Genomic DNA, 25,552 nt, shown 5'->3' with positions numbered 1-25,552 from the left:
GCCACTCCCCGAATCACACCAGCCTTAGAACTTCTGGGGCATGAAAGAAAGACAAAAGCAATCGATAATCCGTTCAGTCGTTCCTTCAGGAGATCACAGGCAGCAGTTCGTCTAGTAGTTAATCTATGGTTGGCACTTTGCTGAGTAAAAATGGACAGAAGAATAAAACATCCCTGCTTTCAACGAGCTGACAGACTAGAGAGAGAAACAGAAACAAAGAGTTAATCACAGCGCAGTGTAGTGTGATAAATGCCATAATGCAAACACAGAACATGAACAGGGTCCATGAGAGCGACTAAAGCGGGGACATTCTGAGGAGATTATTGCTTGAATTGAGCTGTTGTACGGAAAACTAACCTGATGCAATGGTGGCTTCCAGGCAAAAACTGCTACTGGGCGAGCTAGCCTAGAGGTAATGAAATAGAAGACTCACAGACCAAAATAAGATGCTTGAATAACATGGTTGATTGAATCGATTTTAATACTCATTGAAAAGCAGGGGGTAGAGGTGGAGTAAGCTGACATATTTAGGATAGGGTGCAACCAAGTGCAAGGACATCACCTGAATCAGGAGTTAAGCCATGTTCATATGTTCTCTCTGCCACATGCGCCTTTCCCATTGATGATATGCTTCTGAGGACTAGAGTTTGGGTCAACAAGGAGGCGCACAAAGTGGAAAGTGCTTGGGGCCAATAGCACAAGCCTGCTCTTTGGGTAGGTGCAGGGAAACATTCCTGGTCACAGCCAGAGGTTATTAATTAGCCTGAACGGACATGGGTTTATTTGCATTTAATTAATTATTATTTTTTTGTGTGTGGATAGAGCACAGATGAGGCTGTCACCTATGGATGGCTGATTTAGTGGTGACATAGCTGTCAGCCCAGAGATGGCATAATTATTCATGGCTTAGTTTTTCCATCCCCCCCTTTTGTTTTTTTTTTACTATAAATATCCCTGTGTTCCATGATATTTTCAATTTATTTTAACTTTGGCATTCCTTATAGTTTACTCACTATGTGTATTTAACACAATTCTGCCTATGTTTCGCAAAGTACATGCTTACTCATATTCTCTATATAAAACATTCTGTAAATTTTGCATTTATTTCATAAGTTACTAGTGTATTTAACACTTTCTGACTAACACTTCTTGTGAATTTCATCCATCCTTAAGGAAACTTCAGGGAATTCAGTATAGCTGGAGTGGGAAGTTGAGAGAGGTAAATAGAGGACAGATAATGTCCTTTTAATGCCATATTAGAGATACTAAAATTTATTCTGAAGTAAACTGTAAAACTGTAAGGAGTGTGGAGAACAGGGCAGAGGTACAGTACTGGACAGGAGAGCCAGGTGGAATCTCTTGCCCTAATGCAGGTGATTAATAATGACAGTCTCAGTCAATTCAGTGGCTCTATGGAGTGAGGTGATTCCACCCCCACCTTCCTTACACATTTAGTAATGTCTGGAGACATTTTTTGTTTTGTTTTGTTTTCAGCTGGGAGGGCTACTGATATCTAGTGGGGGTGAGGACAGGGAAACTGCTAAACATGTACAACACAACCCCTCACAAAATAATTATCTGATTCAAAATTTCAATAGTTCCAAGACTAAAATACTTCAAATTAAGGGAATTAAGAAAGCAGAGGGGATGGAAGTTAAGCAAGCAGGCTTAGTAACTGATTAGATACAGATGTGAGGAAGGAGAGAATGATTTTAAGGTTCTGGCTTGGGTAACTGGAAGGACAAACAGAGAAATGGGTTAGGGAGAAGAGAGGCAAGGAATTAAATGTTGGATATAGTAAGTCTAAAACATCCAAGTGAAGATGCACAGTACGAAACTGGAAAGAAGAGGCAGGTGAGAGGAATTTGAGCTGCAGATCAGAATTTTGATAAATGTCAGAATCTCTATGGGTAAGCTTCAAGAATCTGTGTGGGTTGTTGTGCAAGAAATTAGGTGATTTGAGAGCATGATAAAATTTGAAAACAATAGATTTAGTTTCAGAGGAGAAGTCTAAGAAGGAGTGGGCAGTAAGGTAGCTGGAAAACTAGGGAAGAGCCAAGTCCCACATACCCAGGAAGGAGAGCATTGGAGGTAGGGCTCCATCAGGACAAGAGGTTGCTATGGGACACTGCTGGCTTTTAGACGTATAATGAGAGTCACATATGTAATTGCAAATTGCAAATTTTTTAGTAGCAATATTAGAAAGGTAAAAAATAGGCAAAATTAATTTTATAAGTATATTTTTGTTTAACCCAGTGTATTTAAAACATTATCATTTTACCATGTAATATAAAGTTATTAATAAAGTATGTTATATCTCTTTTCATACTAAGTCTTAGAAACCTGGTGTGTATTTTAGACCTCCAGCACCTCTCAATATGGACTAGCCACATTTCAGATACTCAGTAGCTACATGTGGCTAGTGGCTACCGTATTGGATAGCATGACTATATAAGGTCAAGTAAGAAAGGAACTAAAATGTGTTCTTTAGACTATTAAAATGGTTATAGATGGTGTGATAAGAGCTCTTTCAGTGAAGTGTGAAAAGTTAGGGTTGGTAGTGCGGGGGCAGGCTAACTAGCCATCTCAGATGGTGAGTAAAGAAAAATTGAATTTATTTAAGGAAAGGAGGTGGGGATGGGGATATCCAAAGGGAAGGGCTATGCAGCACTGAGTCAAAGAGTATTGAGTCCATGATGGCAGCAAAAATATACTTGGGACAGTGAAACAAGGAAGAGCATAGAAGCAGCAACAGGAGAGCCTAGGCTGGGCTGCTTTGGCTCACTGAGAAGTCAAAGGGAGAAGGCGGCCTTGGAGACAGGTTCAGAGGGTAGGCCCGGGACGAGCTGCTGCTGCCCATTGCTCCCCTGGTTGCGAGTCCTGTGGGGTCCCCTTGGAGGGAAGAAAGGGCAAGGAGATGGCTAGGGGAGCATGCACTGGGTCCTTTGTCCTGAGTGTATTTATCTCTTTCTTGCAAGTGGAAATCTTAGGGGAGGTCTTGGGAGTGTCTCAATAGAATATTCATCAACTTTCCAGGTGTGCTCTTTCAAGGTCATGGTCTCCACTGATTGGTCAGTGCCAGGGCAAGGGGTCTTTAGTCAATGTAGCTGGTCCTGAGATAGTCATGGAGCCACTTCTCTGGTTTTGCTGCTTTTCTGGGCCTGGGGCTGAAATACAACTGGGGCCTAGATAGTTATCTTTAGGAAGGAAATGTTCAAGGGATCTAAACCACATGACCAGTGGTATGCTAAGGAAGGATACGTTATCCTGGGGACAAGGTTCTTATTATCCCAGTTTTGCCCCTTGCTAGGCATCTGGGGCTTTCTGCCCTGGTGAGGTTCTGTACCTGAGTTTTCTGTACCTGGCCTCTGCTCATGTCTAACAAAGTGGAGGGTAGAAGCCAGAATATACCCAGTTAAAGAGTGGGAAGTTAGAGATAATAGCTACCATAGAGAACATTTTCAAGAAGCTTCTTTACTGTTATTATTATAGTATGAGGGGCTTCTTTTTTGTACTTTTGAGTGTGATTAAGATCAGACAACACAATCCAGTTTTTTTATGTAGGTTTTAACAATTACATTTGGACTCTGCTTTTGCAGATTGCCCTCCTACTGGAAACAACTATTTTCAGATATTGGACAACAGGAAATACAGAATTGTGATCCCTGAGAGAAGAGAAACAAATAAGGTAAGTACTATAGTCACCCCAGCTTACTGCCTGGAACCAGTGTTCAGGGCATAGAGCAGGGAGGGGAACCTAAACAGAGACTAGTGGTTTCATTGAAAAGAGCACACAGATATGAGAATTCAGGAAAGCTGATGGGCTGATATCAGAGAAGAGGAAGTGGCACAGAGTCTCGGAGGTCTCCCCAGGTATACCTTTCCCGTTGTACCTTTGCCTGAGTATTGATCTGTGCAATGGAAGGGTGAAACTCCAGGAAGTCTGGGAAAGAACCACCAAAAAATGGTAGGTCAAACAATTTCTGATGCTGAGAATAGTTTGTGTTCCCAGTAGCCAGAGTAGAGAGATCTTGTAATAAGCACTTTGTCCCTTCCAATCAAAATATAGAAACAGATGGAGCCTGGCCAGTGAATACTCTCTCATCCTCTCCCCCAACCTCTTTCCTCTCTCTCCCACCCCATCTCTTCTTGTCCTTCAAGCCTCTCCATGTGGTCTCTCTGCTTAGACTAGTTTGGTCTTCCTCCTAGCATGCTAGCTGTAGGGTAGCTGGATTTATTACATGGTGGCTCAAGGCTAGCAAGCAAGGTGAAAGCTGCTTTGCTTTTCATGACCTGTCCCCTGGAGTCATGGATTGTCAATTCCACCTGTGCTGTTGGTTATGCGTGAGTCACTGAGCTTGGCTCAGATTCAAGGAGAGGGAGCATAGCTTCCACCTCTTGATGGGAGAAGTATAAAAAAAAACCTGCAGAGATGTTTTTAAAATGCATAAAATGGTATTGTCTAGTACCAAATCTAATAACTACCATGATTTTGAAGTAGTGATGAGTATAAATGATATTTTGAGATATCTGTAACAACTGTAATTTGATACGAAAAAAATCTGTGATTTCTATTGTTGATAAGGCTATAGGTACTATAGACACAGTTATTAATACTGCTACTGCTAATAATGATATAATTTGTTATCTTCATTTGTAAGTAAATGACATGGTCAATTTCAGTTAGAAGTTAGGGGAAATAGAGATAACTTATAACTATAACTAGGGGCATATGAGAGCAACATTTAGAGTCTATATGAAGGTAGAGGACATGAATATGTAGAGACATAAATCTATGATGTGAAAACTTCAGTTTCTCCTTGTAAGGGATCAAGGAAGTCAGACAGCTGGATTAATTCAAGGTAGAGGAATTGTCAATCAGGTGCATCAGAAGGACAAGGGACAGAGTAGTTTAAATTTTGCCAAGGAAGTCACTGGATGGTAAGAGCTGTGAAAGAAGACACCAGGTTGGTTTGGTTTACTGTAGTATTCCCACAGCCTATGACAGTTAGTTGAGTAAGTGGAATGGTTAAAGTTATAAATCTCCCTCTGCTGGCTTCCTGGCAGTATTGCTTTTCAAAGCTCTGCCTTATGGCCCAAATAAGGGTTCTCTCAGGGAATCCCCAAAATATTTAGAATTGTTCATATTGTCTATATAAATAAGCCCCTCTCAAGTCAAAGCATCCCTGCCAAAGCCATCAGTACCATCTCTTTATATTGCTAATAATGTCTAATATAGAAAAGACAAAACATGTAGATGCTAATGGCTTGACACCTAATTTTCCAAGAGTAATTCGAAAGAAGATGTATGTAATATTTTATTTCCTGATTTTCCAAGAATATGATCCTGACTTATAGACTGAGATGCAGTCTGATAGGGGAAACACTGCATTTTAAATTAGAAGATCTGGTTATGAATCTTGGCTTTCCCTTTTTCTTACTGGTTGTGCAACCTTTAGGAACTGTTCGTTTTATGTTGGTTGTGTAACATAAACATTCTGAACCTGAGCTTCATCAACCTCTATAGCTATGTAACAGAATTGTTGGATACTTTCCTAATTCTAATATTTTATTATTCTAAATGCTGTAGAATTACAAAAATTTAATGATTTATTTCTGCTTTTTCTTTAAACCGTTTGGCTCATTTTCAGACATGAACAAAGTGGTTAAAACCATTCCTGTAATCATCACCTTCCTTCTTTGATATAGTGCCAAACACACTGTGGACACCCAAGTGAATCTTAATTGATACAATAATGATTATGATGGCAATGAAAAACTCTGGGGTTTTAATTTGAGCCAAATTCTCTCCTGGTTATATGGCTAGTATTTTGAGTAGCAGCTGTGAACAGATCTGTATTTCCTTCCCCATACCACCCCCACAACAGTCTGAAATCTTTGCTTCAAATGAGAAAAATCAAAAACTAAAAATGCAGTTTCAATCTGTCCTACTGTCCAGTTGTTACTGGGGAGACAAGGAGACCTCAGTTCTTGTCTTCTTGAGGGAAAGATTTCAATCGAGACAAAGTGTAGAAAAGAAAGAAAGAATTTATTGACTGCAGCAAAAATATATTTAGAACAATGAACAAGGAAGGACATAGAAGAAGCAACAGGAGAGCCTAGGCTGGGCTGCCTTGGTTCACTGGGAAGTCAGAGAAAGGGGGAAAAAGGGGCCTTGGAGACAGGTTCAGGGGATTAGCCCGGGACAGGCTGCCACTGCCCATTGCTCCCCTGGTTGCAAGTCTCATGGTGTCCCTTAGAGGTTATAGGACACGTGACTGGGGAAAGGGAAGGGGGAAAGGGAAGGGAATGACATGGGCAAGGGAGAGGGCCCTGGGACCTTTGTTTTCAGGGATTGTAAAGGCTGGGCCTTTAGGGGAGGTCTTAGGGGCAGGCAATAGAATAGTCATCAGCTTTGTACTGGTGGACCAAAATGAGATTTATTCTTTAGTCTGTCCTTGGGTGCGGTTAGCAAATGTCACTAATTAGATTTCTGTTATCTGTCTCCAAGAGTGGGCTGATTTAAGTTATTTACCTTTGGGTTGGGGAGGAGAAGTGCAAACCACTTACTCTTGAGTGTGCTTGGTTTAGGGAAGATAGGATTTACTAGGTGGCTGTATACTGCTGTTTAACTATCTGTCTCAGTTTCCCTATTCTGCTTGTCCTAGCTTTTACTATGCTATAACACAGTCATTAGTTAAATTCTCTATATTACATTTCTTTAAATCAGTTGACTCTTAAATATTGTTGCAAGATATAAGGATACGAAGTGGTGGGAGGGAAGTCAGGAAATACAGGTTCAAGTAACTCCACTTAATAGTTTAATATCCATCTTTCAAGACTAAATATAGCCTAGCATGAATGAGAGAGCATGTGTGAGCTGATTATTCCAATGTTCCCAGATATAATTGGAAGTCCATTAATAATAGCAAGAATAATTATAGCTACCAGTTATTGAGAGCTTACTATGTGCCATATATATATATATATATATATATATATATATATATAATATATATGAAGGAGATATAGACCCATATATTGAAGGGTATTGTGATCTACAATAAAAATTTTTAATTGCTTTTGGTCCCCTTTCCTGACAGAGAACTCCTAAAATCCTGGGCTTCTGGTGTGTTGTTTTCTCACCCAGTACCCTAGGAGAAGGGGCTGATACCTGGAAAATGTATTCTCTCACTGACCAGAGGAAACCCGATGGTCATGATCTTTTATGACTTCCATTTAGTTGCTGTGTAACAGTTTGCCTTCCCCTCCCTTCTGAAAGTACACTAGAGAAGGGGCTATGCCTATTTTGTTTGTCATGAATTCCCAAGGTCTATTGTAGTACCTCGAATATGTGGTTATTAAAGAAAATTTTGTTAAGTGAACAAATGAGCTGAAGGAGTAAACAGTGGTGAGATAGAGGAAATAAATTCAAGATATGTTTTGGAAATAGTCAGGACTTGATGAATTTGATATAGCTATTTACATTTATTGAACATTTATTGTGTATTAAGCAGGAGGCTGAGTGCTTTGCATGCATGACCTCATTTAATCTTGACCACAATTCTCTGTGTAATATGTACCATACCTTTTCCCATTATACAGATGGGGGGAAAAAGAAGCTTAAAAAGACTAAGTACTAGGTTGAACTATATGAAATTTCTATCCAATAACTTTGGCCAATGTAGTTAACGAATCAGCAGCAGGGACCTGTTTAGTACTAATTTTTGAGTTACCATCCTAGATACACAACTGCACAGAGAAGTGAAATGTGAGGTTGGGGGTTCAAGAATGAGTCTCAGCTTTCAGCCACAGGTGAATGACGGTATCCTCAACTGAAGTAGAGAATACAGACCTGGAGTACTTCTACAATGGAGATGATGAATTCGATTTGGGACATTTAGAGAATGACCGCAGGACATTCAGTGTTCAGCTGCAAGTTAATGGGCATGGGTTTGAAAAAAATCTAGCCTTTGCTATAGAATTGGCTTCATTGGTCATTAAGTTGTCAGTGAAATATATTAAGTGAGGTCTATCAGGGAAAGTATGTTGTTTAAGATGAGTCCTGAGTGGAGGAAAACACCGTGGGAGATATTACATAGGAAACACAGAAGTGATTGACAGAGACAGGAGAACCCAAAAAGTATAGTGGCATGGGAGAAAAAGGAAATAGGGAATTTAAGACAGAGGAAGTACGAAGGAGGGAATGAGCTACAGGATCATGTGCAACAGAGAGTTCCTGTAAAATCTATGCTGAAAATTGGTCACTGAATTTAAAAACCAGGAGTTTACTGTTGACCAAATATGATCAATGTTGTTAAAATAGTTGGGCAGAAGCCAGATTATGTATGGTGTCAGATAGATCACTTTGTAAGGTATATAAATGTCTACTCACTGTATTGAGCACCTGAAACTAATATAATATTGTATATCAACTGTAATTGAAAAACAAATTTAAAAAAATTCTCCAGTTTAAAAAAGAAAGCTTTGCTTTCCTCACCTGTGTCTCTTTACACATAAGCTTAGCAATTATATATGTTTATTTCAACTTTGGTACTAGACCATTTAGAATATAACAGATTTGTATGCTCAGAATGGCAGGTTGTGGGAATCTGGGAAATTCAGTGGTCCTGTACAAGACATAACAAAATCCTCAAGATGAAATTCTAGAGGCATGGATGTTTGTGTTTAGGTTATCAAAATTCTTGTGCTGCTTATTTCTGTGGTGATAAAACCAACCAATAAATGTGAATAATTAGGGATCCAGTAAAAATACTTAAGAACAATCTCTGATTTATTGACGAGGCATTTTCCTTCTTTCTTCCCCAACTCCCAAAGTTCACTTGGTGTAATCATGTATTATTTTTAATTTTGTGGGTTTTTTTATTTGACATTTTCCCAAATGTTTTTTTGGACTCTTCTGTGTTGGCACTAAACTTAGAACAATCTCCTAGGGAATCTGATGCCCTTTCAGTTCACTCCTTAAATATTCTTAAATATTGACAACCATCAAATTCCTAAAATCCTGTCTTTCCACATGGATTTTATACTAGGTTTGATTTCTTTTCTTATTTGTATTTCCCATTATAGAGGACATCACAGCTAGCATATTGGCCTAAATGCTTATGCCCTATCCCAACCTTTCTTCTAAAAATATAAGTTGATGTTTTAGCAGCTGGCTGCTCAGCCAAGAGAGATTTCAGAAATCAATGAATGTTTGAGAGGAAAAAACAGTTCTATTTCTTGTACGTTTATTATGTGCTCAGAGTTGCTGGGTGCTATATTCCATCAGGGAGTGACCAGGTAGGTATGCTTTTTTTCACCAGTCCGTCCTCAGTATCAAGCATTCTGCCTGGGACAGAATGCCCGCTGAATATTGCTTTTTGAAAGCTTGTATAAACATCCATGCTGCAAGGCTAGATAGAAGTAGCTGGTGAAGAGTGGGCTGCTCTCCCTGTCTTTGTGACTATATTTGTGAAGCAGCCCTGCTCGTTATACGTGCAAAAGAAAACCTTTAATAAACCTGGAATACTTTAATCTATTTTATCAGACCCATCTATTCTTAGTGACTTTGGGAAACTCTGGCAGAACTTTTATTTTGGAACAAATAAGTTTTCACCTTTGCAGTTGTCAGTCCATCTTAAGGCTAGTGGATAGGCTTTGGGGCAGTACATAGAGAATTATGCTTACTCTAGGAGTGATGTATCTAGAATGTATTCCCTTTGTCAGATGTTGTTATCCTAACTTCTTTAACACCCCAAGGAATTATTATTTCAAAGATAGTGTTTGGGTTAAATTATAGACCTATCCCCATGGATGACAGTTTTGTGGGAGGAACATTTCATATCTTAAAAAATTTCAATTTACATTTTTTGGGACAAACTCAGGCTAGTTTCCATTTGGCATGTAATGGTGTTTGTGTTATCCACAACACTCCTTTCCATTAGCAGAATTAATCAAGGGTTGATTACTCCTCCTCCACAAAGCCACTTGGTTTCTCAGTTTTTCCATCTTCCATCACTTCACATGCCTTTGACACAGCTCATGATTAATCACTCACTTTAAATATTTTGAACAACAGAACTGCTGCCTTTCTCAACCCTGGGAGGGCTGCCATCACTTCTAGCATACACGAAGAGGTATATCACAATAGTCTCAGGGTCTCCTGTAGCTCCGAGGTAATTTTTCACAGAAATGTATTTTAAAATCCGAGAGCAGTTGCATACAACTTTTCTTCTAAATTGATGAGCGATTTAATGTCTTTTTAATGTGAGAAGCCATTTGCATTGTCCTGAAATGTTACAGCCTCTAAAACAATCACACAATTGCACTAGGCTCCATTTGTTCCCAGATTTCATGTGCTATAGTAGCAGTGAAGGAAAAATCATACTCATTTCTCAAACACTCTTGGCTGTTTCTGTTGCTACTAATGCAAAGCTTTGGTTTTTAATTTGTTGGTTTCTGCAGAGTACAAATCATATTATTGGCTTTAAATGATGATAGATGCTATTATTTTGTATATGTGAGAAAACAAAACAAGATTGTAGTGTGAAAATTCAATTTTAAATCACTTGATTAATTTATTTTAGTGGCATATAGCAAAGACTATTCTTTATTATGCTGCAATAAGCCAATTTACTGTAAATCAGCCTAACAAATGAAATGCCTAGAGGTGCCTTATAAATTGAAGTACTGTTTTTATTGTAGTGAATATAAATGACTTAAATGCAAATTCCTAAGACACTTTAAAAATATTTCTAGGAACTTATGTATATAAATCACTGGCCCAACTTTCATATTCGATTATATTAAGCTAAGATTTTGTTTGTTTATGTCTGTCTGCTCAATTCTGAAATTGTCTACCATTTTGAACTATAGATTTCCTTCCATTTGGTGGATAAGGAAGGTTGTTCATATTTCATTCTCAAAGGCCATGCTATAGACTCAATGTTTGCATCCCTCTAAAGTTTATATTTTGAAACCTAATTGCCAATGTGATGGTATTTGGAGGTGGGGCCTTTGAGAAGTAATTAGGTCAAGAGGGCAGAGCCCTCAAGAATGGAATGGAATGAATACTCTTACATAAGAGGCCCCAGGGAGCCCCTTCCTTCCCCTGCCATCATGCAAAGACACAGCAAAAAAAGACCACCATCTATGAACCAAGAAGCAGGATCTCTTCAGACACCAAATCTCCTAACACTTTGGTCTTAGACTTCCCAGCCTCCAGAACTGTGGGAAATAAATTTCTGTTGTTTATCAGCCACCCAGCCTGTGGTATTCTATTATATCAGCATGAACTAACTGGGACAGGCCAGAGATAGCTTAAATAAGAGGGTGGCAAAGCTTTCATAAAAATCTGAGTTGACAATGAATTGCAATGTAGTGTCAACATAAGAAATGTCTAAACTTGTAGTTAAGGAAACTGAGGTCCAGATAATTTAAGTGACTTGTTCAAGATGACATGTCTGGTCAAGATGATTAAGACACCTTAACTTTGGAGCCATTGCCTTGTACTACCTCTAATGGGAAGGCAATTATTTTGATTTCCAAAAGTATAGGGAAACTCAGCCGGGCATAGCTCAGTGGTTGAGCATCAACCTAGGATCCAGGAGATCGAGATTCGATTCCCAGTCAGGGCACATGCCCGGGTTTTGGGCTCCATCCCCAGTCAGGGGCATGCAGGAGGCAGCCAATCAATGACGACTCTCTCATCATTGATGTTTCTCTCTCTCCCCCTCTCACTTCCTCTCTCTGAAATCAATAAAGATATATTTAAAAAAAAAAAAATAGTATAGGGAGACAGAAAAGGCTATGTTATAATTTAAAGCATCTTGTTAAACTTTGTTATGATAGCCCCAATTTCAATGTGTCCAAACATTGTAGAGAATATAGCTATAAGCCACACTCAATACCAGACTTGAATGGACAGAGCTGATTATTAATTCCTACAATTTTGCGTCAGCCCTTGCCTTGCCAGGATGACTCCTTAGTATGGTGGAATATTCACAGGAGAGCTGGCCCAAGAGCTGGGAAGCCAGGGTTCTAATCCTGGTGCTGCCACAAACAGTCTTTGTGATCTTGGCTGTGATCTTAACATCCTGGGCCTTTAATTTTTTCATCTTGAAATGTTAAGAAATGAACTAGAGAATCTCCAGGGTCCCCACCCACTCTGTGATTCTCTCTTAGCTTTGTTGTTTTGTTTCCCTACCACATTAGAAAATGATTTCATAAAGTGACAGAAAATTTAAAGAAGTACTTTTAGAAATGCAACCAAATCACTTTTAATATTTTCAGAGGCAAGGAGAGGAAATATATACTGAAGCCCTAGGAATTATACATTAAGAGATTTTTCCGCTAACATTATAAGCATGCACATATGTTAGCTGTTTGTGAAAAAATTCAAATCTGTGACTCTAGTGGCTAGCATCTTTATTTAAAAACTAAGGTAAGATCGAAATAAGTTAGTTCAACATTGTAAGTGTGAAGCAAGTACATAACTAAGAGAGGTGACATCTTTAAAAGAAACTAACTCATGAAATAGTTTCAATATGTACCTTCTTGAAAGAAATTAAAGATCTGGGAGAACACGACTAGACAAAACAGAAGACTGATACAGAGAGGATTCTAGAAAACTGTAGGTTTTCCTTTTCCTCATGGCTAATTCTTTCTAAAACAGCTCTTCATGTATACAAATATATTTGTAGATATAAGGTAAATGTACTTAATAAGTTGCTGAAATTGCTTTCAAACCTACTTTCAAACCCCCCTCTATTCCAAGGAGTGAATGCCAGCCCGGAGGGCAGGGTGACACAATTTTGTTTTGTTTTACTTTCCAAAGGGAGTTCTGCAGGAGCCTGACAGTGTTTGTTCAATTTGTTTAAATGATGGAAATAGATGTGGGCTGATTTCCACAGGCCCACATTAACATTTCTTGCTTTTGTCTCTATCCAAAGGGCTTGGTAGTAATAGCTTGGAAACCTTCATCCCTCTCTGTACTGAGCAATTCGTAGAGGAGCATCCCGTCCCAGTGCTCACGTGCCAGCGAGGAGGGGAGGTGCGTTGGAACTGACGCCCTCCCTCCCGCGGACTGACTAGTGTTGCTGGGGCAGCCTCGTCAGCCATGCTTTTTCAGTGTTTTCCTACCCCCTACCTTTCTGATCTTACTTTCCTTAAGGAAGCCATTGTTGAGTTTCTTTCTAACTTCCAGGCATGGTGCTAGACACTGAGGCTACAATCATGAAAAAGATGAGGGCCCAAGAGTCTAGCAGAGGAATGCTGCATTGAGTACTTTCACCCACTCCCATCTCATTTCTTCCCTCTGGGTGTAGGTATCCCCATCTCTTAGAGGAAGGGATTGCCGAGAGGATTTCTAAGATTATTAAACACAAAGCATCCATGTGCCTATAAGTTAAGTAAGACTAAATAAAACTTATGGAACCAGAGCTAGGGTACAGGGTTGAATGGGGCTGGGCTCCTGGCTCCACCACTCTCAATTCTTGCACTCTCAAGCTGGAGAGCCGAGATCAGTGGGGTCTGATGCTCCCCGAGCCCACAGTGGCTTGCAGCCTGAGCATGTTGTCCAGACACGGAATTTTTAGATATCTTGGTCCTTCAGGAAAGGGTAGGCAGCCTAAAATGTCCATTTCTCTTTATTCTTTTATTTTGCTGAAGGAGCAGTAGCTGGGCCCCAGGCCTTGCACGGTGCAGTCAGTATTGTCTTTGTTACACTTGCCGCAGTGACATTCAGTGGCTACTGGGTATGTGTACACGGAGTCTGCATGGTGAGCACAGCCAGGCACTCTCACCGTCTCATACGCCAGTTCCTTGAAGGTACATACTTTTTGCATATTGCGCCTGGTTGGGTCCTTGTACACCAGATCCTGAGTAGAAGAGTAGAGTTAGGTTACAGTATTCTGGGAGTTTCTACTTAGCTTAATCAAAGCGAGACAGGAATTTAATACTGCTTGCTCTAACATTCACCCACTGAAGCTCACTTATGGAATTCCTAACTGAGGGAACAGGATCTGAGAAATGATCTACCTCTGTGCTATACCATGTTCCTGCTTCTGGAAATCTTACAGAAAATATGATTCATTCCTTTTCCTACTCCTTATGTCTACATCAAAATATTAATTATTTCTCAAACCACAGAGAAACTTTGAATTTCAGTACAGAAAAATGATGAGCAAGGGAAACATGACAAATCTTTTAAGCCGATTTTTTGTACTTAGTCGAGAACTGTGCTACTGATGACTTATACCATAAAACACTGAAGTTTAATTTCTCAGAAAATGTTTCTAAATACATTGTCCTTGTGTTTTGATAGAAAGTCAAAGAGACATAATATGGAATGTTAATGCTTAGCTTGGCATGACTATGAAGGCTCATGTAAGATTATAAATATTCCCTGGTCTTGTAGGCATTTCCTCCCTTAAGTACTTTATATTTTGTAGTGCTCTCAGTGCCAATGGATACATGGTTTGCATATAAGAACTTTTAATCCAGGCAAAACAGGTGTGTCCCAACACTTTCTAATAAAAGTTATTTGCACTGAGGGAAGACATTCGCACCGCTGTTTTATTTATTTCAGTATCATGCTACCAAGTCTATATCCTAAGCAGGTACAATAAACTGTGCAATCAGCGGGGGTTGATCACACTTATTTGCCACCCAGTAAAGTATATCTCATGAAAAAGCTGCTATTTTCAATTTCAGTTTATAGAATAGAATTCTGCATAGAAAACCAGGTGCTATAGGGGACAAAAATAAAGAAAAAGTAGAAACTGTCTCCTTACTTGGATTGATGCAAAGGAACTGTGTGACTATGATTTAGTGGGTTTATGCCTCTGTGCCTTGGTTTTCTCAACAGTATAAAGAAGTGAGTGAGTTTGCAGATTCATTTCGTTCTAATAGTCTGCAAGGATTGATTTTGTTCTCAGGCTCTTTGCTGGCATTTGTATTCAGGAGGGCCAGTACAACCCTCAATGTTTTTAACATGGCTGCTTTTATTTGGCTTAGAGACATGCTTTGGTACTATGTCTATTGCAAAGATATGGCTTCAGTTACATAGAAATGGAAATACATAATATATATAAAAATACATCTACATAGAAATTAGCTTTTGGGGAATATTGTAGATCTTCTATTACTAAATATATGCGTGCTTATACATATGTAAACTCTAGCATAGAATTCCTTTTTTTTTAAAAATGCAGAGTTAGCATATTACCAAAATGATCAGATCAAATCTGAGACTTCCCTAAATTTACTCTAATCAAATCCAAACCCAAATATCTAACTGATATCATGGTAATTAACCTTAATCATAACACAGACAGTATTGGCTAAAGAACTCATGGCTATTATGTGGGAAACTTAAAATACGGATGAAATGAGAATTACTGAAAATTGTCTTCTGCAGACCCTCAGCACCCTCGCTTCCAGCCAAGCAGAGTTCCTACCCGGGTGTAGCAGTAGCCCGCACACCAGGTGGTGTTGATGCTAAGGCAGAAGCGGCATTCTTCCTTCTCCACTGTGATGGTGATGTTGGTCAGCTCACAGCCGTTGCAGCACATTGCTTTCCAGCAACAGAAAAGAAAGCACAACTGGACCGACTTCATCCTGGACTAGGAAGTGAAAATTAAGGCCCATGAAAAACCAAAAAAGCAAAGAGCTATAATCATTATGTAAGTTGACCAAATCAAAATGAATCGGTCTACTCTTCTGTGCCAGTCACATTTGCTCCAGCAATTATTTTTCTTCCCTTCCCTTCCCTTTTCTCCCTAATTTCTTGAACAAATAGTTCTTCTTACCCTCCTCCTCTTTCATTTTTTTTTTTTTGGTCAAAGTGGAAACATTATAGGTCAAAACTCCAATATAATGATATAAGTAGAGCAGTATTTAAAGATTAGAGTATTACTGCTGACAGTCTTAAAGTGATGACTCTGAAGCAAGTCATGGTGATCATCATATTTGTCCCTTCATTATCATTTTAAAGATTATTGTTGTTTAAAAAGAAAAAGAAAATTCTATACTACAAAGTTAGTTCATCATTTTTAGCATCTCATAAATATTTTCATTTGCTTTTGTTCACCTTTGTTTATTTCAGAGACCCGGCAATTGGTCTATAAACTTGATTGCTTGCTAGCAGGGAGTACACTCTATTACCCATATTTAAGAAGCCAGGTTGACAAGCACAAATTTCCTATGTAATGGTAGTTAAAAAGGTCTAGATTTGTTCTTCAGATCCTGAAAAATCCGTAATTTCAAAAGTAACCGTCACCACTTGATAACTATAGATGCTGAGACTCACCTGTGGTTGGCTGCCTTTTCTGGGGAAAGCTGTAGACTGAATTCAGTCTCAGTTCGCCTTTTATACAAAATTGTGTGCAACTAACACCTTGTGGATTTGTCAGGTATTAGTAAGACCAATGTTAGCCTGAAGCTTTCTGTAAGTGAATCGGTGTTTAAATAGATGGGGAGATCAAGACTTACTAAAGTAGTCTAAACAATGTAGATTAAGCAAAATAATGTTAGCAGAGATGATGATTTTGTACAAATTAAATTTGATATAGTTGCACACCCACTCCTTTACCTTGTCAGATTAAATGTGACTCTATCTAGGTTTTTCTTTTGTATCCTTAACTTGGAGAATTCAGAATCCTTCCCAAGTATTGCTTTGGTACTATTGAGGAGGTGCTTCAAAATGACATGGTTATTTAATAAATTGCTTTGTGATCATGTTGAAAACTGTAAGGAAAGAAACAAACAGAAAGTGTTTCATGATCTGACTCCTATCTAAAATATAAACCATATTTACTTTTACCTCCCGCATCCAGATTTCCTTATCTCAAATGTTATTTTTTGATGCTTTACTTTTAATTCTCTAAATATTCTGCTGACTTATTTCTCTAGATCTTTGCATGTGCACTGTTTGTTCTGCCTGAAAAGTCCTTACTTTCTCCCCGTGTTCTCTAACACCACTCCCAGCCTTGGCAAATTTGTCAGCTTTTAACATTACCTGCCAGAGTTTTCAATGGGAGACAGAAGAGAACTTTAATCACCATCTTCTGTTTGTAATCATTTATTTACCTCTGTTTCTCCCAGTAGACTATGAGCTCCTTAGAGACAGGGATTGATTTGTTTAATAAATATTTATTAAGTAAGCAGTGTGTCTGGAGCAAAGGAACAACAGTGGAAATATTAGGATATGATGTCAGAGATATAACAGGAGTGAAATCATGTAGGACCTTTAGGCCAATGAAAAGACTGGTTTAGACTGTCTGTAAGAGGGGACCAATTGGAAGATTTTGAGTAGAGGAGTGACATGATCTGATTTAGGTCTAAAAGTATCCTTCTGGCTGCTGTGTAGGGAACAAAAGTAGAAACAGGAGACCAATTAGATGCTATTGAAGCAACCCAGGTGAGAAATATTTGTTCAGACTAGTGTGGTAGCAATGGAGGTAACAAGACATAATCTGATTCTGGGTATATTTTGAAAGTAGAGCCAACAGAATTTTCTGATGGATGAATAGTGATTCTGAGAGAAAGAAAAGAGACAATGATGACTCTAAAGATTCTAGCCTGAACAACTTGAAAGATAACTTGCTATCAACTTAAATGGAATGGTAGTAGATGTAGTAAGTTTTGGGAAAAGATAAGGAGTTCAGTATGGACATGTTGAGCTTGAGGTGTCTTGAAGACGTAAGTAGAATGCTGAATCTGAGTTTTGGGAGAAATAGTACATTGGCTGAAGGTATAAATTTGGGGAGTCATTGACATGAGCCTAGGAGAGTGGGTGTAAATAGAGAAGATAAAAGGACCAAGAGTTGAGCCTGGTATATTCCAACATCAAGAGGAAAAGGATAAGGTGAAGTTTTTTTTCTTTCTTTTTCCAAAGGAAACTGAGAAGGGCCATTGAGGAAAGAATGGAATGGAGAGAAGTCAAGTAAAGAGAGTGTATCGAGGAGTGACAACTGTGCCAAATGCTGCTGACAGGTTAAGTAAGATGAGGACCATGAATTGTGCAATGCACATAGTAATGTAAAGGTCACTAATGTCCTTGGCTAGGGAAGTTCTTTTAGAGTAAAGGGATGAAAACCCTGATTAGTGTGTGTTTAAGTGATTGGCAAGATATAAATATTTAAAAAGTTGATATAGGCGGCTTTTCCCAGGAGTTTTGCTACAAAGATGAGCAAAGAAATGGGTGATTTGGTGAAGTGGAAGTGGGGTAAAGATCATTGTCTTTTGATTGTTATGTTTTAAGATGGGAGAAATAACTGCATGTTTATGTAGTGATGCAAATGATTGAGTAGAGAGTGAAAAATGATGATGTTGGAGGAAGAGAGAATTTCTGGAGAGTTCTTGAGTAGGTAAGAAGAGATGGATTTTAGAGCACAAGTGGAGGGATTGACTTTAGACAAGAAAATGGACAGCTCATCCTAGTATCAGGTGGGAGGCAGATGTGGGTGCAGATGCTGCTGGTTAGGGAGGTGTGGTGGGCATAGATGATGGTGATTGGGTAGGTGTGATGAATGCAGATTCTGTGGATGGGTAGGTGTGGTGGGTACAGAGGATGGTAGGTGGGGAGATAGGCTCTGTGCAAGCTCTCCTGTGATTATTTTTATTTTTTCAGTAAAGTAAGATGTAGATCATTATCTGACAATAAGGATAGTAGATGAATTGCCCGGGATTTTTGGAGAGAGGAAAAGATTGGAGTAGTTGTCTGAGACTGGGAAAGGGATTGAGTCAGCAGTGAGATAGTAGTATAATAGGTTACTAGCATTAAGGGTCCACTTGAGGTTTATGGTAAAAAATTTAAAACAAAACCACTTATGTACATCTTTCTTTTGCCCAATTTAACAGCAAGGCTTCAGGCAAATGGGTAACAAATAGTTGGATTTATCCAGGATTATGATTTTTTTCAAATGTGTGACAAAGACAGAACTTAGCAAAGTATCCAACACTGAAAGTACTAATTCAACATTTATGTAAGTGATACCTGGAATTTAGAAATATTTTGAGAGAGATCCAAGATGGTGGCAGAGTACGTGGAAGGTATACTCACCTCCTCCCAAGCCCAAACTAGAATTACAACTTAATTATAGAGCAGTCATCCTGAATAACTAATTGAAGTCTAGCTGAAGAGAGGTCTTATAACCAAGGACTTACAGAAGAAGCCATTTTGAGACTGGGAAGGATTCCAGAGGGATGTCTAAGCTGAGGGGTTCCCCCTGAGAAGCATGGGGTCTAAACCCCAAGCCAGGTTTCACATCAAAGAGCACCAGAGCTGGGGAGAGGTGCCCACATAACATCTGCCTGTGAGAAGCAGTGAGGTTTCTGTCCACCAGGGAGAAATGTATACATGGAACATTTTCCAGGATAGACCAAATGTCAGGCCACAAAACAAGTCTCAATAAATTTAAGAAGATCGAAATCATATAAAAAAATCTTCTCTGACCAGAGTGATATGAAACTAGAAACCAATTACAAAAAAAAAACACTGAAAAACTCACAAACATGGAGGCTAAAAAACATGCTACTAAACAATGAATGGGTTTACAAGGAGATCAAGGAAGAAATCAAAAGATACCTTGAGACAAATAAAAATGAAAACACAACGAACCAAAAATCTATGGAACACAGCAAAAGCAGTTCTAACAGGGAAATTCATAGCAAAACAGGCTTATCTCAAGAATCAAGAAAAATCTCAAATAAACAATCTAACCTTACACCTAAAGACCTAGAAAAAGAACAACAAACAAAGCCCAGAATGAGTAGAAGGAAGGAAATAAGATAGATCAGAGCAGATATAAACAAAATAGAGTTGAAAAAATAACAACACAAATGATCAGTGAAACCGAGAGCTGGTTCTATGAAAAGATAAACAAGGCTGAAAAACTTTTAACCAGACTCATCACGAAAAAAAGAGAGAGGACCCAAATAAACAAAATAAGAAATGAAGGGGAGAAGTGACAACTGACAACAAAGAAATACTAATTATAAGGAAATACTACAAACTACCATATGCCAACAAATTATACAATCTGGAAGAAATGAATAAAATCCTAGAAACATACAATCTTCTAAGACTGAATCAAGAAGAAACAGAAAATCTGATTACTACCAATGAAATCAAATCAATAATAAAAAAAACCTCCCTGTGCATATACTCAATGACCTAGATTCTTCTTTCATTTATAAATAATTTGTCTTCAAGTCATTCCTTTATGTTCAGATTTAAAAATAGGAAATTATGTACATGCTCATATCTTAATAAATTACTTGTCTGTTATGGTCTGGTATCCTTTTCTTTTTCCTGTGTTTATATATGTTTTGTAATGTAAATGTAAAACATCATCAGCTCCCTGTGGCTGGTTCTGGGGAAGGAGTGGCAGGCTCCACATCCACCCACAGAGGCAGCAAGAAGCCCCTGAAACAGCCCCAGAAGCAGGCCAAGGAGATGGAGGAGATAAGGCATTCAAGCAGAAGCAAAAAGAGAAGCAGAAGAAGCTCGAGGAGCTAAAAGCCAAGGGGTGGGGAAAGGCCCCTGGCCAAAGGTGGAATTAAGAAATCTGGCAAAAAGTGAGCTGAACCTTATGCCTGAGGCAATGGTGATTCTCAATTCCATTTGTGTTTTAATGCTGGATTCCCTATCATAGCATCTCTTACCACCTAGAGCTAGAATGAAGTGTAGTTTTGGAGCCTGTTGTATATGAATAAACTTTTGCGGCCAGCGTGGCTCAACAGTTGAGCATCAGCCTATGATCCACGAGATCGAAGTTCAATTTCTGATCAGGTCACATGCCCGGGTTGCAGGCTCGATCCCCGGTAGGGGGCGTGCAGGAGGCAGCCGATTAATGACTCCCTCATCAGTGATGTTTTTATCTCTCCCCCTCTCCCTCTCCCTTCCTCTCTCTGAAATCAATAAAGATGTATTAAAAAAAAGAAGAAACTTATGTAAAAAAGAAATAATAATAAAAAAGAAATAATAATAATCATGCCAGTGGCTCATCTCTTTATTTCTTCTCACTCTGCCATTTCAACCTTAGCTGTGTCCATGGGTTATGCATATAACTTCTTGGGTTAATCTCTTCCCCCCCTCCACCCCCCTTCCCTCTTTCCTCTGAAGTATGATCGTCTGTTGCATGTGTCAATGTCTCTGGATCTATTTAGTTTGTCAGATTCTTTTGTTCATTAGCTGCTTCTTAAAGAAGACCCTTCAGCTTTTCCTGTAGTGCTGGTATGGTGGTGATGAAACCCTTTAGCTTTTTCTTATCTGTGAAGCTCTTTATTTGACCTTCAATTCTAAATGATAGCTTTGCTGGGTAGAGCAATTTTGGTTGTAGTTCCATGTTTTTCACCACTTTGAATATTTCTAGCCACTCCCTTCTGGCCTGCAAAGTTTCTGTTGAGAAATCAGCTGACAGTCGTATGGGTGCTCCCTTGTAGGTAACTAACTTTTTCTCTTGCTGCTTTTAAGATTCTCTGTCTTTAACCTTTGGCATTTTAATTATGATGTGTCTTGCTAATGGGCCTCTTTGGGTTCCTCTTGTTTGGAACCCTCTGTGCTTCCTGGACTTGTAAGTCTATTTCTTTCTCCAGGTAGGGGAAGTTTTCTGTAATTATTTTTTCAAATAGGTTTTCAATTCCTTGGTCTCTTTCTGCCTCTTCTGGCACCCCAATAATACGAATGTTGGGCCTCTTAAAATTATCCCAGAGGCTCCTTATACTATCTTCATATTTCTGGATTCTTTTTTCTTTTTGCTCTTCTGGTTGGGTGTTTTTTGTTTCCTCATGTTCCAAATTGCTGATTTGATTCTCAGAGTCCTCTACTCTACTGTTGATTCCCTGTAAATTATTCTTCATTTCAGTTCAGGTAGCCTTCATTTCAAATTGGTACTTTATTATGTCATCGATTTTCTCGATGGAGTGTGTCACTCGTGGATGTGGTAGGGTTGTAATCCAGCGTGGTCGAGTCTGACCACCAGGTGCACTGTCTCTGGGGCCTCCCGGGAGGTGCAAAGTCAGCCTGTGCCAGTGCCTTGCCCAGGGCCACCCAGCATGAGCTACACAGCAAACCATAGTTGGCTGCTACTTGTGCTGGGCTTTGCGTTGTCCACGAGAGGCCAACCTATGACCCAATGGAGGCTGCCGCTAGTGCCAGGCCTGGGGCCGCTTATCAGGCCGAATGGGGCCCGCTGCTGCTCCTTTGAGAGATTTTAGGAAAGTCCTGAGCATGAGGCTTGAGAGGCCACTTGCAGAGAAAAGCCCTGGAAATGGCCTGGATGAGCCTGCAGGTGGGGAGGGGCGGGGCCTCCAGGAATCATGGGGCGGGGCCAAAGGTGTGAGTCAGGTGCTGGCAACTCAAACATGGCACCTGCCCTCCGGCTGTGTTCGGGGAGGACTTGCCACAGGAGCCTCGGCCTCCGCCAGCCCTTCTGCCCGGGAGGAAGCCGCCCCTCCACCTCTCGCCCAGATTTCAGGCAGGTTAGTTCCCCCCCGAGTGTCCCAGGTCCTTTCAGGCTGCTGCCCGGCGCTGGGCTCAGAGGGAGCGTCCGAGTGAGTCCGCGCCGGGCCCTTTAAGAGGAGCTGCTGGGGCTCCCGCAGCCTCCGCGACCCTCAGGGACAGTGCCCGCTGGTTTCACAGCCCAGAGCTGTGGGGACGTCTCTTCTTGGCCCTGGAGCCCTGGGCTGGGGGCCTGCTGTGGGGCTGGGACCCCTCCCTCCTCCCTGAAACCCCCACCCCGAGATTCCCTCCGGGGTTTAACCCGCCACACCAGGTGTGGGCTGTGGCCACGTCTCCAATTCAGCCCCGATCCAGCCCCGATCAGCCCGCGTCTCCGCCCCTCCTACCTGGTTCGGTGCTTCTTCAGCTCCCTGGTTGTGGGGCTTCTGTTCAGCCAGGCGTCAGGAGGCTCTGAGTGCTGGTGGTTCTGTATTTTAGCTGTAATTTAATGTGGTTGCGGAGGCGGCGAGTGCGGCTGCTCACTACGCGGCCATCTTGCTCTGTCTGACAGGAACTCTTACAAGCGGAAATGGCGCTCAGAATATTCCGTGATAATGTTCCAGCAAGAAGTCAGTACATTTGGTATCAGGCAAATGATAATGCATGAAGCTGAAAATATTTCCTAGGCTTTTCAGCAATCGTGTGTTGCATAGAGCAAGCATTCAGGAAATACTTATGGATTTGATTTTTGTTTTGATGCCGGTTGGCAGGTTTCTAGAAACTAAAGCAAAAAGCAGTTAGAATGGGATGCGCATCAGAATAACTGACAATGTGTTGATGCTTGATGTGGGCTACGCTGAAGAGATAGTAATCCACCATGGGCCGGGAGTTATCCCCAGCATAAAATTCCAGCTGTTTTTACATTGTTTTGTTTTAGTAAACAGCATCTAATATACATATATGTACACACACACACACATACTTACACACATAGACATATAGACATACATAGAGACTACTGACATAACACTTTATGGTGCTTTCATAGTTTCTTTAAGCTCATGCCTGCCTTTGAGGAAAGTATTCTTGTTTTCATTTTACAAACATTTATTGAGCATTTACTCTATACCAGTCACTGTGCTAAATCCTTACATGCATGACACCATTGAGTGTTCTCAACAGCCTTGTGAAGTACGTATTTCTATAATCTATACATTATAACTAAATAAATGAGGTTGAGAGTGGTGCATTAAGCTGCTCAATATCACAACAAGTGGCAGAGCTTCAATTCCAGACCATGCAAAGGGACTCCAGAGCCCCTGCTACTCTTCCTTTAGTCACATAACTATTGGCTACACAGACTGTGCCAGTGGCGGAGAAGCAGAATCTTAGGAAGGAGAGAGAAGAAAAAGGTAAGAAAACTGTACAATGAAGCATTAATTCAAGGAGGCTCATTAGAAAGCCGGAGTCTCACACCAAATCAAGGGGCTAAAAAGCCAATACACTAAAGGAGGGAACTTTTAATGAACATGCAAGTGCTAAGGTTCATGCTAAGTACCTTATGTGTGCCATTTTAATTGACTTAAGCCTCACAGGAATAATAACATAAGTACTATAACCATCTCCATTTTAGAGATGAGGAAACTATGACAGAGAGAGTTCAAGCATCTTTACCAAGCCCATGTAGCTGGTAAATGGGGAAGCTGAAATTCCAACCCAAGCTTCTGGTGCTAGGGCCTGTGCTTTTACCTACTACACTGTTCTACTAGGCACTGTAATCAACACAGTTCAGCCTATTTTAGAATAAATATGTATGTACCTCCATGCCCTTTAGAATGAGTTTTTATTCCTTAGCTGTGTGTGTAAAGTGAATTGTGCTGGAAGACCAGGATATTGTCTTACTTTCTACAAAAAAAAAAAAAAGTTTCAATAAAACCTGAAGAAATGAGGCAGGAAGCATTTCTTAGGTAATTCAACCATCACTATGCCATAGACAAATCACCAAATGATCTACTCCCCACATTGTCTAGCTTTCTCGTATTTAGATTGGGGCCACGTGAGTGGTTCTAGCCAGTGGGCTAAGAGCATAAGTGAAGTATATTATTTATGCACTGAGGTGGTAAAAATATCTTATGTAACTCTGAGTGAGCCTTTTCCTTTCTGTGGTTACTTCCCAGTGGTGTGGCTAGAAATTGGTAGAGACTCTGACAACTTATGTCCTTGAGTGAATGTGTAGAGCATAGTCTCTCCTGACTCATGTTAGATATGTAGCATGGGAAAGAAATTAACCTTTACTGTAATAAATCCTTGAGAATCTGAGGTTCTTTTGTGACTGTACCATTATCCAGCCTTTTCTAAGTCTCTACCAGGTTACTTGGAGGGCATGTCAACAGTCTGCTGTATGATGTCACCCCACAGAGAGAGGGGGGAAAAAATCCACCTGAAGCCTGGAATCTGCTCTAACATGATTTTCAGAATGATCCTTTTTGCTTTTCCAAAGCATTCAATCTCCACCACACCTTTTGTTTACCCTGCGCTCTCTCCGTTCCTCCAGCAGAGTGGGACAAAACCATAGCATCTATACAAGCTACCTTTAGCAAGGCTCCCTTTGCCTGGAGTTGTTCCCTCCCTTGAAGCAGGTTAGAATTACCAGGGCCTTGCACACATTCTACATTTCTACTGCCTTTCAACAAACAACAACAGAAGCAACAATAATGGAAAAAAACTAAACATTCCAGAAAATTACAAAAAACACCAGCTGATTTTATAGCTGCTCTGCTTGTCCTCAATGGCCAGGGTAGCTTCGTTTGCAAAACAATTGCTAGAACCTAGAATTTTGCCTGAGCAAAAAATAACTTCTGTTATGAAGATCTAATCCCATGTGTAATAATAGCAAATATAGGGAGACCTAGCATATAATAATAGGCAAATATTGAAAGACCACGTTGATGGCGTGAGTCTTTATAAACATTGTCAACTTCTAGAGAACTTCCTGGTCTTTCTCTGACTCTATTTGAATCACCTAATATTAGACCACATACCTTTGTTTTTGGCCCTTTACTCTCTTGACATCTACCTGCCACACTTTATTAAGACACCTAAAAG

General features: G+C 40.0%; 1 protein-coding gene across 1 annotated transcript; it reads right to left on the bottom strand.

Moving 5' to 3' along the window:
- Positions 1 to 12,260: 12,260 nt before the first annotated feature.
- Positions 12,261 to 23,013, bottom strand: FSHB (follicle stimulating hormone subunit beta). Its single transcript, XM_081155739.1, has 3 exons — positions 22,855 to 23,013; positions 15,462 to 15,626; positions 12,261 to 13,880 (listed from the first exon to the last, which is right to left on the bottom strand). Exons 2-3 carry the CDS (start codon positions 15,618 to 15,620, stop codon positions 13,650 to 13,652), a joined length of 390 nt encoding a protein of 129 aa, XP_081011865.1. The 5' UTR covers positions 15,621 to 15,626; positions 22,855 to 23,013; the 3' UTR covers positions 12,261 to 13,649.
- Positions 23,014 to 25,552: the final 2,539 nt, after the last annotated feature.

This window comes from Miniopterus schreibersii, assembly GCF_964146895.1.
Source record: "Miniopterus schreibersii genome assembly, chromosome: 12".
Classification (NCBI taxonomy): domain Eukaryota; kingdom Metazoa; phylum Chordata; class Mammalia; order Chiroptera; family Miniopteridae; genus Miniopterus; species Miniopterus schreibersii.
Note: the sequence above shows the minus strand (reverse complement) of the source record. Positions and strands in the feature narration are given on the sequence as shown.